This window comes from Pinus tabuliformis, chromosome 2_1 (genome assembly GCF_031772625.1).
Source record: "Pinus tabuliformis cultivar Carrire ecotype Pingquan chromosome 2_1, CPIR1, whole genome shotgun sequence".
NCBI classification, from domain to species: Eukaryota; Viridiplantae; Streptophyta; class Pinopsida; order Pinales; family Pinaceae; genus Pinus; species Pinus tabuliformis.
In genome coordinates this window covers 313,285,663-313,305,285 of record NC_142299.1, presented here as the reverse complement: position 1 = coordinate 313,305,285, position 19,623 = coordinate 313,285,663, and the positions used below count along the sequence as shown (strand labels likewise).

The 19,623-nt window shown below is 38.3% G+C and overlaps 1 protein-coding gene and 1 pseudogene across 6 annotated transcripts in view; one reads left to right on the top strand and one right to left on the bottom strand.

Annotated features, from left to right (window-relative positions):
- Positions 1–12,814, bottom strand: part of LOC149200111 (putative prolyl 4-hydroxylase 3) — a 79,948-nt gene extending 67,134 nt beyond the window's left edge. For 4 of the 5 annotated variants that reach the window (XR_016253334.1, XM_089399522.1, XM_089399523.1 and 1 more), the window contains exons 1-2: positions 12,625–12,814; positions 12,377–12,536 (exon numbers count right to left, since the gene is read on the bottom strand). Coding sequence is in view for 4 of the 5 variants with exons in the window: in XM_089399522.1 (XP_089255648.1) it covers positions 12,377–12,536; positions 12,625–12,658 (194 nt within the window). In the remaining variant the exon portion in view is untranslated. The remainder of the gene's footprint in view (positions 1–12,376; positions 12,537–12,624) is intronic. The other variant, XM_089399521.1, reaches the window with a different exon arrangement.
- Positions 12,815–18,717: 5,903 nt separating this feature from the next.
- Positions 18,718–19,311, top strand: LOC149200110 (protein DMR6-LIKE OXYGENASE 1 pseudogene; annotated as a pseudogene). The gene is made up of 2 exons (XR_016253661.1): positions 18,718–19,017; positions 19,171–19,311. The product of XR_016253661.1 is annotated as a protein DMR6-LIKE OXYGENASE 1 pseudogene (transcript).
- The last annotated feature ends 312 nt before the right edge of the window (positions 19,312–19,623 follow it).

Here is a 19,623-nt window from a genome sequence, read left to right as displayed (position 1 = left end):
CCGGCCTCTGTGTGAGCCTGATTCTGCCTCCCTTAGCCTTTGCGTTGCCATTCTCTAGCCTAGAATGATGACGCAATCCCTCTGCATCACTCCTTCCTCTGTCGCCTTCTGCAAGGATCAGCTCTATCACTCAGGACAGTTGAATCTGCTGCTACTGTTTTGCTAGCTGATGCCTTCAGTTATCTTGTGATCTGCAACTACGCTCTGACACCATGTTGGAATTTCGAATTTTAACCCGTTAGAAATTCTTCTTGTACTATCTGGTTTATTTCTTCCTACTTGTTTAATTACTTAACAAGTTATTTACCATATAAATACTAAAAATAAACACAAGTACAGTATCAACATCTACAGATCATCAACTGAAAGAAAACAAGCACACAAGTGACACTGTTATTTTTGGACCAATGTCCTCGGAAAAACCCAATGCGGGAAAATCGGTGCAGCTATTCAGAGGGTTTTATTATTATGTAGTTTTCATAATACAACTAGGGTGCCAGAAATGGCTCACCCAACAGAGAATGCCCTCGGCAATAGTACCTCTCCTCGGAGACAGATATTTTGGTTGATTAATCACCGGATGAACGATCCCACAGCAACAATTGCAGCTTCCACTGCTCTGCGTCACTCTGATAGGGACTGTGTCACCCTATCCGGCTCACCAGCACTTAGTCTGCCCCACGAAAATCCTCCCAGCGCTACCTCTTGGCCCTGCGTCAGCTCTGCTAGCCTCTGCGTTAACCCTCAAACCCTTTGTGTCACCCACGTTGGCCTTTCTTAGCTCTACACAACTTCCAGCTGCCTTTGCGTCAACCTCTCCGGGCTCTGCGCTGTCTCTCTGGTACCAACTCTGCCTCTCTGCTATGTATTCACTACCCCTCGCTGTTGATCACTGATTCGATTTCTCTTAGCAAACCCCACTCTAGAAAATCGAATGACTGATCACTCTGGTGTGTTCTCCAACTGACCCTCGAGCCTCCTCTTATACTTTTCTCGTTGGTCCATCAATGGCCGAGATTGAATCTCTAATCAACAACTAAGATTAGATTTGGCTTGATCCGTGACTTTTGGAACCTTCTAACCCAGTATATTAATACCCATTAATATTTTATTTTTCCTAAGTTCAGACTCAGGATCTCCATTAAAAATATTAATTATTTTAATATTTCCCAAACCGGTTAAAATCATCCCAAACCATTTCTGGGTCTTGGAGATCTCATGTGCTTTAGCCTCTCGCCCAATTTTCATGGTTAGAGCACATCCGATGCTACCCCAAATCAACACTCATAAATTATGCTTGAATGGTCTCTCCTATGTTCAACTTAATGTCCTTGAGTTGATTCTTCAAAACAATGATTTGACTCAAGTTGTTTACTTGATACATTCCAATCATCTTGTCATACATTTCCTTAGATTTCTTCAAGTTGGAGACATTGATGATGAGATGGTCTCCAAGAGAATCAAGGATAATATTTTTAGCCTTGACTTCTCCTTTCTTGTATCTAGCCTTGATAGCAACATTCAAATTTTTTGGTGGATCTGCTACCTCACCTTCAACATATTCCAACACATCATGCTCCTCAAGAGTAATATCCAACCTTGCTTCCATGGACCAAAATTTCAAGCATCATTCAGCTTCTCTTCATTCTTGAAGTAAGAAGAAGACATCTTAATCAAGTCAAGCAGCAAATAGGACAACAAATAAGATCTCCTTATTTCGGCAGCAAATAAGATCTCCTTATTTCAACAACAAATACGATCTTCAAAGGGGCAGCAAGTAAGGAGCAGCAAATAAGATTTCAGCAACAAGGAGCAGACAATAAGATTTCAGCAACAAGGAGCAGCAAGTAAGATTTCAGTAGCAAGGAAGGAGCAGTAAGTAAGGATTCTTTATTTCAGCAGCAAATAAGAAGTGACAACAAATAAGATCTCCTATTTCAGCGGCAAATAAGATCTCCTTATTTCAACAGCAAATACGATCTTCAAAGGGGCAGCAAGTAAGGAGGAGCAAATAAGATTTCGGCAACAAGGAGCAACAAGTAAGATTTCAGCAGCAAGGAAGGAGCAGTAAGTAAGGATTCTTTATTTCAGCAGCAAATAAGAAGTGACAACTCGTTATCTTCTTGGGCTTGTCTTCACCAAAGCTCTGATACCATGTTAAAATCTGATGTTCTATAATGTAACAATCACTTATTACAAAACTTCTTTATGTTGCAATATTAGTTAAGCAATTGTAGATAGAAAATATAAATAAAATGCATAATAGAAGACGGCCAAGAACAGAATGAGACACATAGAATTTAGGTCCAATGACTAGGGAAAAACCCACAAGGGAAAAACCCAACCAATGTAATATCCCTAATAGGAAATTAACAATGATAACAGAAAACATGTAACATGAACAGTACCGAACAATTGCATGCACACACAAAAATTAGATACACAAATAATGGCACCAGAAACTAGGTCTTTTTATTAAATCCTTGCCCAAGAGATGGAAACTCTGCCCACCAAATCTTTGCACTGACAGGAACTGAGAAATCTCCCTCTATATTGCTCAAAAACTCCTGAAAATGCAGTTGGTACTCCTCAAGCAACTCCACAAAACCCAGAAGGAAATTAGCCTCAATCCAACACCCCACAAAACCCACAAAATGGGGTGTACGGCTAGTTTCTCTGCCTGTACGCACTGCCTAGATTTGCTATAGAATGCCCCCAGAAATTTGAGCCACAACCTCCCTGAATTTCTCCTATAAATTTCTCCACCAAACTCTTTGTGACTCTAGCCCTCAAGCCCCCAATCTCTGCTACTCCTCAACCTCTACGCAATTCAGCCAATGAGGACCTGTGCAGACCCAAGAAGAAAAAATTCTGGCCTGTATTATTCCCTCAATCTCCATCCTGCAAATCACTCAAAATCTTCAACAAATGTCTAGCCAAACCATCCTTGAATTTCTTAGAATTTATCTTGCACCAGAGCTACCTCCTCCCACTAGTCTGAATTTCTCCCAGCATCCTGGCCACACACAGACCTGGGTATGAGACTCCTACTATAACTCCAAAATAGTTCCCAAAGTGTTGAAAGACTCCCCCAAGTAACACTCGTGATTCACTAAAGGAGTTGAGATCTTTGACCAGAAATTTCCTTGTGTTAAGCAGCACGATGTTACCTTGGCTAAGCAACTCAAGCAAACAGAGTGTTCAGTTGTAAAATTATCAAAAAGGCCCCAAATGTTGGCCCTCACCTCCTATTTATGCTTGTTTCCTCCTCTCTCCTTGTGGATCCCTTTTTCCACTAGCTCGATTTCCCTCCTCTTCTATCCTCTCCACAAATGTGTGTTGCCTTAAGGGGTGTGCATTCCTTGGGTGAGTGGCCCCCACAACAACCAAAATTTCGATTTCTCCCTTAAATTAAGTCAAGTACCAAAATTGTTGCCAAAGCCTAAATTTGTCAAAATTGAGATTTCTCTTATGTAGTTTAAGAAATTGTGGATATTACAGTCCCCCTGCCAAAATTTTCTTGTCCTCAAGCAATTTCAATGTTGGATGTTGTAGCACCTTCTCCTCTTCCCGTATTGCATCCTCTTCAGTAAGGTCTTTCCATCTGACAAAAACTCCTTGATAGTCCTTTTTCTGAGCTTCCTTTCATGCATCTCCAGAATGGCCTCTGACACCAACTCTAAATGACCCTCATCATCCAACGATCGCAGATTTGCAGTGGCCATGGCCTACTGTCCCAATGCCTTTTTCACATAGGATGCGTGGAAAACATTATGCACCTGAACACCTCCCAAAAGAACATCTTTGCGATCGTGAGGCTTAAGACCTAGATGAAATAGCGAAGAAATGGGCAAACTTGGTCAACCTGTCAACCACCACATAGATATAGTCACAGCCCTTTGCTACCAGGAGGCCTGTGATGAAATCCATGGACACGCTCTCCCATTTCCTCTTTGGAATAGGGAGAGGTTGTAGTAGACCTGCTAGGTGTGTTGGCTCTCCCTTGTTCCTCTGACAAACTACGCACTCCTACACATGCCTCAACACATCCCCCTTGAGACCCCTCCAAGAGAAACGCTCCCTAATGGCCATGTATGTTTTGAGGAATCTAGGGTGTCTTGCCATGGGTGAATCATGGGTTGCCTGCATAATCCTCTCTCTGAGTTGTGACCCCGGCACCAGGTAAATCATGTCCTTATAGTATATCACATCATCCATCGCCTTTTACCTATCATCTTCGAAGGTTCCGTCTAGTGTCTCGCAAGCCTGTCTATCCTTAGAATACTCTACTAAGAGTTGCACCCTCCAGTCCTGAGTAATATCCATCCGAGATAATGTCGCGAGCCTACTAGATAGGGAATTTGCCACTATGTTCTACTTTCCCTTGACGTATTCTATCCCGAAGTCATAAGTTTGGATCTTGCTGACCCACTTTTGTTGCCTCTCCTAAAGTTCTTGCATATTTTTATGGTGAGTGGCAATTTTGCCTCTCCAAGACTAGCTTTCCACGCCTAATTTTTAGCAAATACTTAATAAGGTGGATTGTATCAAACCTTTTTCTTTCATCCAATTAGGTTGAATGTTGCAAACTAGTCATTTCTACTCCATAGCCTACCTCAAAGTAGTTGATTGTAGAAAATTAGTTGTTTCATTCATGCAATATTTCATGACTCCATTAGCCCAATAGATTGACAAGCATTGGTTTCTTCCCATTTCAATTCCCTTTCTTATTATTTTCCTCCATTCCCTATCTTATCCATATCCCTTTCTCTTGTCCACTTTCATTTCCACATTCTATATTGTACTACAACAAACTTGTTTTATATAGGCTTATTCTGCATTTTCATGTTGAGCTTCATAGCCTTGGTAATCCTAATTTAGGGATACCCCCTTGGGCAAGAGAAGAGCTAACCTAAATTTAGAGGATGAGAAACTAAGGTGATAGTGGGAAACCTTCCTGAGTTAGACAAAGTTAGAACCTTGGTTCTTCGGAATTTACACTTTTGTGGGTGCTAGATTTTGTCGTAACAAGCTCTCTAGCCATTCAACAATTTACACATCCAAAGATTATTTTCTGCAACCTCGCTTCCTAACTAGAAAATTCCTTTTTTGAGTGCAATTAGTAGAAGACAAAGGCAGAGATAGGGGGCAATGAGAAGGCTAAAAGACCTGACCTTTCATTTCACAATCCTAGCTCTCTTCTCTCCTATTTTCATTTTATCCTCATTTATTTTTTTCATTTTCTTTCATTTACTTTTTAAATTTGCATTGTCTTTTACTTTTTCTTAAACCTTCATCAGTTGTCAAATTGCTCCTGGGTAGAGTCCTACAACCATTATTTTTTGTTGGGATCCACTTCAATTACACCTCCCGGTTGAGAGGCTTTTTGGTATCCAAAATCTTTGAAGGAAACCAAGCTATGGATCAATTTACCTCTTGTTTGCTTCTCTAGAACATGGCTTTCAACTCTAGTACCCATCTACATCTCTAACTCTGGCTCTAGCTCCTTGCCCTGTTTCTACTTGTGGCTCCAAATCTGGTCTCTAACTTATTCCCACAATATAGAAGTCTGCTCATTGACTCCTTACTCTAAGCAATCTTCAAATCTAAACTCTTCAATCAGAATTCATTCCCATCATTATTAAATCTCTTTCATTCTCAACCTTGGGGATTGTCCATCTTAGCAAGGAATGGAAGATGAGTCGAATTTTGGTCTTTGTTTGTTCAATGAGATCCCATCAAGCATATGCTATCAGCAACAAAGCAAAAAAATAAAGTGTGGTCAACCCTCTTCCGCTAGGACAATTACTTCTAACATGGAAACAATTATTTTTGGTGCAATGTCAACTAGATGACATCCATCATCTGCAACCATAAAACCTTCTTTTGGGCTAAACAGTTGACAAATCATGCAATGTTTGGCTATAGGTGACATCAATGCCTACAATCTTGAGGACAAGGTAATGCCTCAAGATTGGACAGTGCAAGGAATGGCTACAGGAAAACTTGATGAAACATAAGTTATGTAGCATTCTTTTTGCTTCATTGGCTTCCATGGAGTTCCAAGGAACCCCCAAGGTCATTGATCTTTGTGCACGAATCATCGACACATCTCCAACAAGGGAATTTTCTATTTGGATACTGAAGGAAACACGAGGAATGAAGTTGTCTTTGATGACGACATCAACTTCTTGTCCACTTCATGGGTGACATTGACCTCCTGTGCTATGGTCAATCATTGGACAATCTCTACTTCTTGGACTTGAAATCTAGGGAGCTCTTCATCCTCTTTCATTTCCACTCTCCTCACTCTTCCCTTGACTAAGTGGTTCCCAGGATGAAGCTATGGATGGAGTTGTTTATTTTCATAGCTTGCAAGCTACTCCAAGCCTTGAGGATCAAGGGTTTGGCGGAAGGAGCTCCTCAAGTAGCCTTGTGAGCTTGAAACCCAAGCTTGGGGTTTTGCACCCATCAATGTTTGGACCAAAACCATGGAGCCTTTTGGACATGTGATGGATAGAGATGATAGAGGATGATGAGACGAATCCAGCACATCAAGAATCATCAAAATCCAAGTTGTCTAAAGAGAGATATTAATTTTTGAAGTTAATGAGTGGGCTTGTGTCACAACGTTTAGGTTGGACTAGTGTTTTTGGTCACCTTATGACAGTTGGCAGCCCACCTTCATGAGATTCATTGAATCCCTTGAGAAGGATATATATTAAGGGCATGCGTGAGGTTATTTTACACATCCATGTGTGCAAATATCACAAGTCTTCTCTGAGGTAGCCGCGGGGAAAAAGAGGCCTAGCAAAGGTGGAAAAGGAGGGTTGTAGGGTTGTTTGTGTAGGAGCTGCCAGCGAAGAAGGAGGAGGGTTCTGTGCCTTGTTTGAAGGGTCTTCTCCTCAAGTATTATGGTCTGAATTTTCTGTTCAAGCCCTAGTTGCAACAACATACCTATAGGTGACATTTGGAGGACCGAAAGTCTAGAACAAGAGGGTTGTAAGTGGTGTATTGGATAGTGAGCAAGGAGGACTTGTTTATGAAGAGAGGTCACAGTCCTAGAAGCATAGATGGTCGAGATTTAGGGGTTGTAACAGTGGTTATAGTCTGCCCTAACTAGAGGGCCAAGATTGCAGAGGAAGGTACAGGATTCCCAGGACAAGAGTGACAGCAGAAAGGTATGGCTTGTCTTCTTGTTGTGATGTTTCACTAGAGGATGTAGATGTCCAAATTGGGAAATAGTTTGGGGACATCCTAAGAGCAGTCATCATCAACAGTAGGATTTGTGACAAGAGGAGCAGCAGGAGGTTGCAGGACAGGTGTGTCATCTCTTGGGTTGATGTTGATGCTAGTTGGATGGTAGTCCTAGATTAGGATAGTTGTGGACATCTTAAGGAGCAGTCACATCAACAGCTTATGTGTCATGTCAAGAGGAGCAACAAAAGGTTGCAGAACAGGTATGGTTGTCCTCTTGAGTTGATGTGACTTGCAGGTGAATGGGTGTCCTAGGAGAAGTCTGTTAGCAACCAAGTGGAAGGGCTTCATAGGTGTTGGATGCCCTAACCAGAAGCAGATGCTACAGCAAGGATTGGTCACTTGTGATCTGTTGGAGGGCAACGTGAGAGTGGACCAAGTGTGGACATTGGATTAGGCATTTATGGTTTGTTGGAGGGCAGCGTGATAGTGCCCAAGTTGGAGCCCAGTGTGCACCATCTTCATGGACCTAGGTGGTTGCTAGAGTGGTAGGTGTTGAGCTCAAAATTTGATCAGCCAAAGGAGCAGTTGAGTAACCCTAGACTTGTGTGTCGAGGCCTTCTACAGCAGATGATGGGTAGTCCTCCAAGCCTGTGTTCATTGTGGGAGATGGACATCTTGGAATGATAGGTGGTAGCCATGCGTGCCCTATGTTGGTCTTCATTGGAGCAGCGCAAGAAGACCATAGTGGGTTGAAGTCCCTGAGTAGCTGAGGAGCAACAGTGGACAGATTGAGAGTTGTTCACAAACAGAGTTGTGCGCAACTCGACATGAATCTCGATGTGTTGTGCCCTTGATCGACTAAGGCACAACTAGTGGGCAGATTGGATAGTCGAGGTTCAATAACCAGATGGACTTGGATCATTGATAGAGGCAATGCTGTAGATCGGAAGCCGAAAGACCAAGCAGGCACAGGGTACGACCGAGAAGAGCTGAGAGAGCCTGCAACAACCAAATAGTCAGAGTATCTTGTTGAGGGTAGATTGGTTGTCGATGGATTGACACCAAGCCCCAGTTTTGTATTCTTGTACTAGTGGATGTATAAGGGCCATTATCCCTGGTACGGGAGCCCTTGACTGTTGTGTTATTCAGTTAGATTTACTGTTGTTTATATTCCACTGTGCAAAATAGTTTCATTGTGATTCTTGGTTTGGTAGCGTCAGTGATTTAAGATTCTATCCCAGACACCAAGATTGTGGAAAAACAACAGGAGCCTCCAACACTTTGTTTCTCAATGTCTGAACTTGCAAAGCTTGCAAAAGTTCTTGGCACTAAATGGACTACTTGACATGCTCTTCTTCTCCATGTGACTCTAATATGTTGTTGCTTTGGGGAAGTGTTTTTGCCATTCTTCCTCTGAAAGCATGCAGGCTTGTGGGAACTAGCTTGCTTCTCCCAATGAGATGCCTCTAGATATACTTTTGTCTAGCAAAATGAACATACCTCATAATATTAATACCTTGCAATGGTATGGCCTCTCCTCCTATAACAATGACAAAGAAGGGATGTCTTATCTACTAAATACCTCTTGGTCATCTTCTTCTTCTTCTTCCAGCTAATTAACTTGCCACTTCTTCTAAGTTCTGGTGCAGCCTTAGCCTTTGCACTCAGTCATCACTTCCCTTCTGCAAAGTGCAATCTACCACAAGAAGAAAGGGGTGGCAATCTGCTACTATATTCATTGGTTGTTGTTCTTTCTTCTAATGAGCAAGCCAAATCTACCATGCCATTCGCCTTTACAAATGTGATCTTGGTGTCCATGGCCTTTTCCTTTGTGCCATTAAAACCTAGGCCTCCATGGTTCACCCTCAGTTCAGCTACAATGGAGCTTATGATGCATTGACTCCTCTTACCTAGCCCTTAACCATCATAGCCCATCTTCCTTGGCAACTTGGAACCAATGCCTTTAGTTTTCTTTTCAAAATATCCAAAATGTTCTTGAAAAAGGTCTAAAGATGAGCTTACCATGCTTGACTATATCATCGTACTAGCTTCTACAATAGCAATGGAAGGATGTTTTGTTTCCTTTGTCTCTTGTACAGCATCCTGTAGCTTTGCCAATGCCTCCTCATTCTCTAGCAATTCTTGGTGTAGCAGAGCCATCATCTGAGTGAACCACTCCTAACAACTATCAATTTCAATGACCTTCTCTCACAATTCCACAAGCTAAAATCTACACTTGCCACAAACTACTGAGACAGTGGTGAGGGAGTCTTGACGTTCAATAAAGTGATTCTTTAGCAATGACAGTAGTTTTGTAAATATCTTAAGGTCCTTTTCCAGCTTAGCTATCTTTTGGTCAAACCCCTATACCTTCTCCTTCAAATGTCATTTCTCTTCTTCGAGTTGCACATTACTAGCCCTTAAGCCTTCCAGCATTTCTCTCGCAACTGTTTTCTCCATGTGGGGACTACTTTTCAAAGAGCACAGTTGTGTCATGGTCAATGACTCACATTTCCTGTAAATGTGAGACTTGTAGCCCACTTGTCTCCCCAACACAAATCCTCTATGGAAATAGATTTTGATATATGTTTTCTGTATGATGTCAAGTTCTCTGTTCTCAGTGAAATATGCACAAAACTAGTTGACAACGCCAAACAAAATGAACCTCTGAATTCAAGAATTGTTGTTTTTAATCATCAAACCTGTATACGAGAAATAGCTCTATTTATTGCCATCAAGGCTTTGGGATTTGCTTGCTATGGAATCCAAGACCAACACTCAGTGACAAATTCAAGTAGGTTATGCTTTAATTGCCAGTAAGATAACCTGTACACTATTTGCGATCAAAAGTCATATCTAGCTCTAGTCCAATGCCAAACTTACTCCTTCACATATAACTATATATGGTAGTCAAACACATAACCTGGAATGCATGATTGCACTTTACATTGGAGTTTTAGGCTCTGCATTTTTGTGAATTGCCGAAAGTGATATTGCTTCTGACAATCGATTGTATGAGGTTTCAACTTGTAGGGACAGGGAGATGAAAAGCCAGGTATTCACTTGCGACGGGACTGAAAATAAGAACAGCATTACCTTGGCATGTCGCTGCAAGAATCCCAATGCAACATTTTTTAAACTATTGATGACAAGTAAGACCATGCAATAGGGAAATGAAAACACACGTACTATCTACAGCAAGCTTTATGCAACACTCTGTCCTCCATGTTATCGCTCATTCCTAATGCTCCGAGCAATTTAGAATTTTCTCATACACAATGTACACAAGACAAACAGAGTGTTAATTCCTTTTCTTTACCATCAAATAGACATGAGAATTGCAAGAAATACACGCGCATATATTTATCCTGCAACAGCCAAAAGGATATGCTCTATTATTGACAAAAGGATAACAATGTTTTCGAGTTGTATTGCTCTAGCATCATAAAGACAAGAAATGCTTTCTTCTTCGTCAACATTTAATAGTGTGTGCGCAGCCACATGAGGAATAGCATGCAAGACAAATTGAATTGAGTTGTGGCCATTACAAGAGTTAGACCAACGTTGCAATATCCACAGTATTCCTATAAGCATGTAATTGGAAGTGTCCTTCCACAAAAACTTAAATGCACTGCCCAGCAAATAAGACAAATGGACAAGGAGGAAAAATGGCCTGTGTATTCAGATGGAAAATGAGGTAAATGGCCAAGTACAAGATAGCACTCAAATTGACATGATTTACCACTAAATAATGCCTCCACAAATATTACTTGTCCACGTATGGCTAAAGGGTAGAAAGAAGGGTGTTGGCCAGGGAACCACAATTTTCCAAGTAAGACAACACTCAGCGTTGTCTCTCACTTTACCCAAGTCAGTTCATACCACGAATTGTCCATTGGCACACTAGGCTTCCTTCTCTTAAGATACAGAGATCGATTGAATATGTGAAAGCAGGGGTACAATTTCAGCTACTCAGTTCCCTTGGAAGCAATCGATATCACATACACCGACAACAAGAAAGCCCACAACGAATGCATACAGTCATTCTAGATGCCAACAATTTCTTAGAATGGAAATGGATTGTTATTTATGAAATTCTGAGAACAAAAACTAGCTCAACAAACATGCCATTACATCCATTGATCTCGTGGACACCATTAGCAATACGATATTTTTCTAGGTCTAGGATATTTTTCTCTTGTATTAGCAATGCGACAGGCCCAGCTTTACTCTAAGAGAAATAATATCACAATAATCTAAATTTATCATAAAAATTCTTTAACATGCCATCACACATCATCATAATAAAACTCATAATCAATATAAACATTTTACCCTCTAGATCCAAATCCAAATGAAAAAATTATTTTTGAAAGGTTTCAGTTTTAATTTTGACACTATCAAATTCCAATGCAGCTCATGGCTCTATAAAGATTGAACAATTTACACGTCTAAACTTATTTTTGGCATCCTCACCTCCCAGCCAACAAAAGTCCAAAATAATTTTGGGATGGGAGATATTGGCGGAGATGGGAGATGGAGGGTAACCAGAAGGATAAAAACCTAGATCTTTCATACCCAATTCTTATATCTATATTCTCTTATTTACATTTTTTTTCCATTTATTTATTTATTTTCATTTCCATTCTTTCTTTTACAATATTTACAGTTTTTCTTCATTTTTTATTTAACTTTCAGTCATTGTCTAATCACTCGTTGCTATGAGTCTTAGAACCATTCATGGATTCATTTCAGATCATAAATTAAACTATCAATAGGATTTTCACACATTAAGGTGCTAGTGATGTCTAAGTTACCTAGATTGCCTGGTTGACTCTTTTCAGCTATGCCCTTATCTACTACTCTGGATATTGATGTAATGGTAATAAAGCTACGTTGTTGTGATCGTACCTACTGGCATCAAGCAATAAATAAAGCCAATGACCTCTGAATATGGGGTTCAGAAAGAAGGATACCAACAATTTTTTCTTGCATACTAGCACAATATATCAATTCCCCCAAAAAAAAAACATCAAAACTGTAAATGTACATACAATACACGTTGTACCCTGAATTGGCTGCATGCTCTTTTGATTGTACAGAGTTATGGAAATATAACCAGACATGACAGAACAAGGAAAATGGGAAAAAATAATGAAGAGAGTTTGAAGTTCACCTGTCACCGTGAGCATATTTGACGACTTTATCTTCTTTGAGTTCAGCGAATATACCCAGAAAGAGCACGAGCAATAAAACAATGCACAGAAGAACAAGCAGTAAGCGCTCCAATGATCTGGGTGATTTTTGAAATCCGATTGCTTTAGTCATTCTTCTGTCTGCAATATGTATTATGTTCATGAGAGGAAGATATTGAAAAGATCCTATAGTTGATATTATAGTTTTAATTGAGGCTTCCTGCCTAACCATGTGCCGCACCTGAAATTTCCAGAACAACCATGTCAGCGTGTTGCGCGATACACACGAAACAAGTTGACAAGTGAACTTCCTGATGACGATGTCGACGAAACGACTTGATTTTCCCAAAAAAAGGTTTTACATGGATAGATAATTTGATTTTAGCAGGGTTACTCCAAGAACAGGAGACTTTGTTAAGAATTTAAGAATTTACTGCTGTTACAATGGTTGCTTAAGCTTGTCGAGATTCGAGATGGTTATATATATATATGTGTATATATTTGTTTTTTAATCACTCTGGCGGTGTAGATTATCCTCTTAAGGGGTTTTTGGTTCAAACCTTCTTTAATTAAAAGTTTTTAATATATTATACTAAAATTGACTTATTATTTATTATTTTATGACTAAAACTTTTTTGGTTCAAACTCGATTTACTTTATTAAAATTAACGTTATATAGTGAAGTTTATTATCTTAAAATTAAAAAGGTTTTTATTTATTCAAACCCGATTGGGGACACTGTGATCCATCTTAGTTATTGATTTAACCAAATTATCTTAAAATTAAAAGTTTTTAATATATTATACTAAAATTGACTTATTATTTATTATTTTATGACTAAAACCTTTTTGGTTCAAACTAGATTTACTTTATTAAAATTAACGTTATATTAAACTATTGTTAGTGAAGTTTATTATCTTAAAATTAAAAGGGTTTTTATTTATTCAAACCCGATTGGGGACAGTGTGATCCATCTTAGTTATTGATTTAACCAAATTATCTTAAAATTAAAAGTTTTTAATATATTATACTAAAATTGACTTATTATTTATTATTTTATGACTAAAACCTTTTTGGTTCAAACTCGATTTACTTTATTAAAATTAACGTTATATTAAACTATTGTTAGTGAAGTTTATTATCTTAAAATTAAAAGGGTTTTTATTTATTTAAACCCGATTGGGGACAGTGTGATCCATCTTAGTTATTGATTTAACCAAATTATCTTAAAATTAAAAGTTTTTAATATATTATACTAAAATTGACTTATTATTTATTATTTTATGACTAAAACCTTTTTGGTTCAAACTCGATTTACTTTATTAAAATTAACGTTATATTAAACTATTGTTAGTGAAGTTTATTATCTTAAAATTAAAAGGTTTTTTATTTATTCAAACCCGATTGGGGACAGTGTGATCCATCTTAGTTATTGATTTAACCAAATTATCTTAAAATTAAAAGTTTTTAATATATTATACTAAAATTGACTTATTATTTATTATTTTATGACTAAAACCTTTTTGGTTCAAACTCGATTTACTTTATTAAAATTAACGTTATATTAAACTATTGTTAGTGAAGTTTATTATCTTAAAATTAAAAGGGTTTTTATTTATTCAAACCCGATTGGGGACAGTGTGATCCATCTTAGTTATTGATTTAACCAAATTATCTTAAAATTAAAAGTTTTTAATATATTATACTAAAATTGACTTATTATTTATTATTGTATGACTAAAACCTTTTTGGTTCAAACTCGGTTTACTTTATTAAAATTAACTTTATATTAAACTATTGTTAGTGAAGTTTATTATCTTAAAATTAAAAGGGTTTTTATTTATTCAAACCCGATTGGGGACAGTGGGACAGTGTGATCCATCTTAGTTATTGATTTTAGTATTTTTTAATTAGATAAGTATATATTAAATTTTGTTACCACATAGTGGAAATAAAAAAAACTATATTGGCTTATCTAACATTATTACTACTAGCATTTGCACCAGATGTTGCAAAGGAAACGCCATAAGGCATAAATTGAAGAATGCAAATACAACAAAATAATACTTTCATGAAGAATAAAAATACTTATAATGAATTTATTATTAGATATTCATATATATTGCACTATATATTAGCCCCACTAATTTTTTCCCTTTATTAATGTAACCTTTCACCACTATGGTCACTATAATATCAAATACAATGTGTCTTAACCAAAAACCATTATGAAAGTCAAAATACTTATATGTCCCATATCCCATATAAACCATAATATACTTTGATCACTCTTGGAGAATTGCAAACCCTTCCAAAATGCAACTTCTAACCACTATTACCATTAAGAAAAAATGGCATTTATTACCTTATAATCCTTAAGGGAATAACTCTATTATTAAGTAAACCATAGTGCAATATGATTTTTAACACAATGAATTCTAAAAATTATGACCCTTAGTACACTCTCATCATAAACACATTGTAACTCCTAAAATGTTACAAGACATAAACTTTAATACCTAACACATTAACTATAACATTAAAACTATAACCTATATGTACTTACATTGTCTTAAAGAATCAAGTGTGGCTCTTTAAATTCAATCCTATGAGAAGCAGATATAAAAAATGTTGATTATTATGTAGATGATATTTTCACTATTGACATTGACCCCAAAACCATTTTATGGGAGAAACCTATGGTAATGATGTTGATGGGTACTCATTATTCTCCCATTAAATGGTATAATGGTGGCCTACATTTTGTAAATAATTTAAGGTCTTAATGTTTGTATGCCTCTGGCTCTTTTGAGGCCATGTTGGATTGAAAGTCTGAGTTCAGGATTTGGGTAATTGCTAAAGATGGTGTCAACTGGACTTGCTGAATCAGAGAGGTGAACAAGAGCATGGATGCCATTGACAGAGTTTGCTTACCCACATCCTTGAGAATGTTGTTTTTGTGCTGTGCATATATCAACTGAGAAATACCCAGGTTTTTGAAGGTGATCTAAAAGGTGTTGAAGTTGTGGGTTATTGAATCGGGTGTACATTCACTGACAGAGTATGAATGTTTTATGCGATTGAAGGTGGGCTTGTAATTGAAAATGGAGAGGAAAGAGAATGACTTAAAAGAGCTAACGCAGCAGGAACTGAGTGGCATTTTAACTGGGGGTGGAGAAAGACTCAGAATGCTCTTGATGGTTGCTTGCTGAGGCTTGAGCTTGAGTTGCCATGAGATACTGGAGATGGGTCTAATCACAAAACCGCTTAGATAGCCTAAAATTCCAATCTTTGCACATTTAAACCTACTCTCAACCATAAAAAAACCACTAGTCTAGCCTAAATTACAACACAAAACAGCACCGACCTATCTACCGTTAGGCAACTAATTGGCCAAGTGAACGCATTTAGTGCTCAAACAGCAGAACCAACCCAACGTTACAGAAGTATCGATTCAAAACAGAACATGCAGAAACCCATTACACAACATTAATGACAAGTATGGAAGTCGCAGAACAAACCCGATGATACAGAGACCTGACATAAAAACCCAACCCCCTTATGTAGGGGACCATTACAGAATAGTTGAACCAAAAAAAAGTGTCTATGTGACATCAGAAACCAAAACTATTTCGTGAAACGTGTCATTTTTAAAAACACTTACGGAAGAAACCATAACGATGAGATAGTAAAACCGTATAGTGCATATTCAGATTGCAATTAAAGAGATCAACGGAGAGCTAATCGAGAGCAACAGAGATCCAGATCAAAAAGCAGACTAGTTTACAGAACATCGAATACCAAGCCCAAAAAGCAGACTAGTTTACAGAACATCAAATACCAAGCCCAGGGACAGTTACCAGCATATAGCTCTACCATCAACAGGATTATTACATGGTCTTTGAAGAAATCCAAAGAAGCAAATAAACAAAAATAAAATCCACCGAAACCCCTCAAAAACCCTAACAAAACCACTGATATAGCCTAAAATTCCGAACTTTGTACATTATGGGGATGGCCCAGACCTTGTAAGGATTCTCATTTTCCACTCTGACTTGTCTTCCAAAGCCTACAACTCTTGTGAAAGCTTCACTGCTTGGGCTAACTTGTGCACCGCTACAGCCATGCATAGCACATTTAGAAAATCGAAAATGATGCCAATTGGCTCTTGCCGTGAATTTGAACAACATAACCAGAATTTATAATTCTTCTTTTAAATTCTTTTGCTATTTATTAAACGTAATTCATCCTCTCTTTCGATTCTGAAAATTAAAAGAAAGAGTAAAAAATAGTAGTAAAATTGTATAGTGTATATTGAAAACTTTAACATGGGGATGTCTTTTCAATTCATTTGCAGAGATCTGCATGCACGCACTTAAATGTTCACTCTTCTTTTGCCCATCATCCGATATCCTATTTCTGGTGTGCGAATCGAAGCTTAGTTTTGCACTGCAATAGGTAGGTGCCACTGCCAATTTTACAGCACTCGAGAAAGAAATATGTCGTCTACAATGGAAGATGTCCTGACCCAGGATGTGAATGCTGTCGAAAAGCTACTGTCCAATGGAATAAATCATCTTCAAGTTCAAGATAAATATATCCTGCCTCCCAGTGAACGCCCCCACCTGTCTGAGGTGTCTTACTCTGAGAGCATTCCGGTGGTGGATCTCCAGGACCTGGATGGACCTAACAGAACAAGGGTAGTTGAAGAAATCGACCATGCGTCGCCTTCATTGCCCCTACAGCGTCCTTGGTTGATGAACAACATCCGGCTCGGTACAAAGGATATAAGTTTGGAGAATTCATGAGAATTTTCTGGAGCCAGGAATTAAAGAATAAGACAGTGTTGGACCATTTCAAAATCGAATATGCAGAGAACAACGGTGAATGAAATTTGTTGTTGAATTTGATTTAAGGGAGCCATTATCAACATTATCACTATCACTGGACCATCCAATAAAATCGTTGCCCTCTGGATGAATAAAAGATGATTACATAGTTTTAACTATTGAACATAATTTTATTTTCAATTCCAATCTTTGCACATTTAAACCTACTCTCAACCATCAAAAAACCACTGGTCTAGCCTAAATTACAACACAAAACAACACCGACCTATCTACCGTTAGGCAACTAATTGGCCAATTGTGTGTACGAGAGCATTGACATGCTTTGACATGTGCCTTATGTGAACGTATTTAGTGCTCAAATAGCAGAACCAGCCCAATGTTACAAAAGTATCGATTCGAAATAGAACATGCAGAAACCCATTACACAACATTAATGACAAGTATGGCAGTGGCAGAACAAACACTATGATACACAGACTTGACATAAAAACCCAACCCCCTTATGCAGGGGACCATTACAGAATAGTTGAACCAAAAAAAAGTGTCTATGTGACATCAGAAACCAAAACCATTTCGTGAAACGTGTCATTTTTAAAAACACTTACGGAAGAAACCATAACGATGAGATAGTAAAACCGTATAGTGCATATTCAGATTGGTGCCACTGCCAATTTTACAGCACTCGAGAAAGAAATACGTCGTCTACATTGGAAGAAGTCCTGACCCAGGATGTGAATGCTGTCGAAAAGCTGCTATCCAATGGAATAAATCATCTTCAAGTTCAAGATAGATATATCCTGCCTCCCAGTGAATGCCCCCACCTGTCTGAGGTGTCTTACTCTGAGAGCATTCCGGTGGTGGATCTCCAAGACCTGGATGGCCCCAACAGAACAAGGGTAGTTGAAGAAATCCGCCATGCATGCGTGGAAGATGGATTTTTCCAGGTACATCATACTTTAATTCCCCTTCTCTTGCCAGTGCTTTTCTTTTAATATCTTTGGATTCTCCTCTATGCACACCAAAAAGGCCCTATGTTACAAATTAATCTTTCCATGGATATTCTAGAATATTTCTTATCAGTTTTCTATTCCTGAAGTTTTTGAAGCTATTACTTTCAGAGTTGTAGGATTATTTAATCTATATTTTTAATGTCAGTCTGATGTGTTAATAAGATCTAGTGACTGGTTCAAGTTTCATATCTGAGGGTATGTACTATTCTTTTTTATGGCCACATATCTTCTGGTTGATCTAAGTGAGTGCAGATAGTGAACCATGGCGTACCAGAAGGAACCATGAAAAGCATGATGGAAATTGCCAAAGAATTCTTCGAAATGCCCGTGGAAGACCGAGCATGCCAGATTCAATAGAGGGTAACTAAAAGAAGTCCAAACTCTGGAGGAACGATATTGCAACAACAACAAGTACTTATCTTGCATATGCTTTTATACAGAGAGATCGCAGGCAACTAAGCTATGAAGGTGAGAGCTCTGATTTTAAGGCTGCTGGCTGCCGTTTCTGAAGCTCTAGGGCTCGATTCCAGTTACTTGGATAGAATCTTCGGAAAACACACCCAACTCATGGATATAATGTACTATCCTCCATGCCTGAAACTGGATATTACTCTTGGCACACCACACCATTCAGATGCACGTGGCATCACTATTTTAATGCAAGGCGAGGTCAGTGGTCTGCAAGTACTCAGAAATGGAAAGTGGGTTGCTGTAGAACCCATACCCAACGCTTTCGTTGTTAATATGGGAGATCAACTGCAGGTATTTAAAAAGAGCAAGAGCAGATCCAATACTTTATTTCCTCCTGAAAATTTGACAATGTTATTGTTAATGCTAATGCTAATGCTAATAATTTATCAGGTTGTGAGCAATGGGAATTTGACAATGTTATTATTAATGCTAATAATTTGTCAGGTTGTGAGCAATGGTAGATTCAGAAGTGTGGAACATCGAGCAGTAACGAATGCATCTGCTGCACGTATATCAATTCCTATGTTTTATGGTCCCTCGGAGGATGCCTTCATTGCCCCTGCAGCGTCCCTGGTTGATGAATAGCATCCAACTTGGTACAAATGATATAAGTTTGGAGAATTCATGAGAATTTTCTGGAGCCAGGAATTAAAGAATAAGACAGTGTTGGACCATTTCAAAATTGAATATGCAGAGAACAACGGTGAATGAAATTTGTTGTTGAATTTGATTTAAGGGAGCCATTATCAACATTATCACTATCACTGGACCATCCAATAACCCCGTTGCCCTCTGGATGAATAAAAGATGATTACATAGTTTTAACTATTGAACATGTGCTGTATTGGGCAAACAGATATTCAAATGGACTTAAAATGAATATGATAATAAGCATAA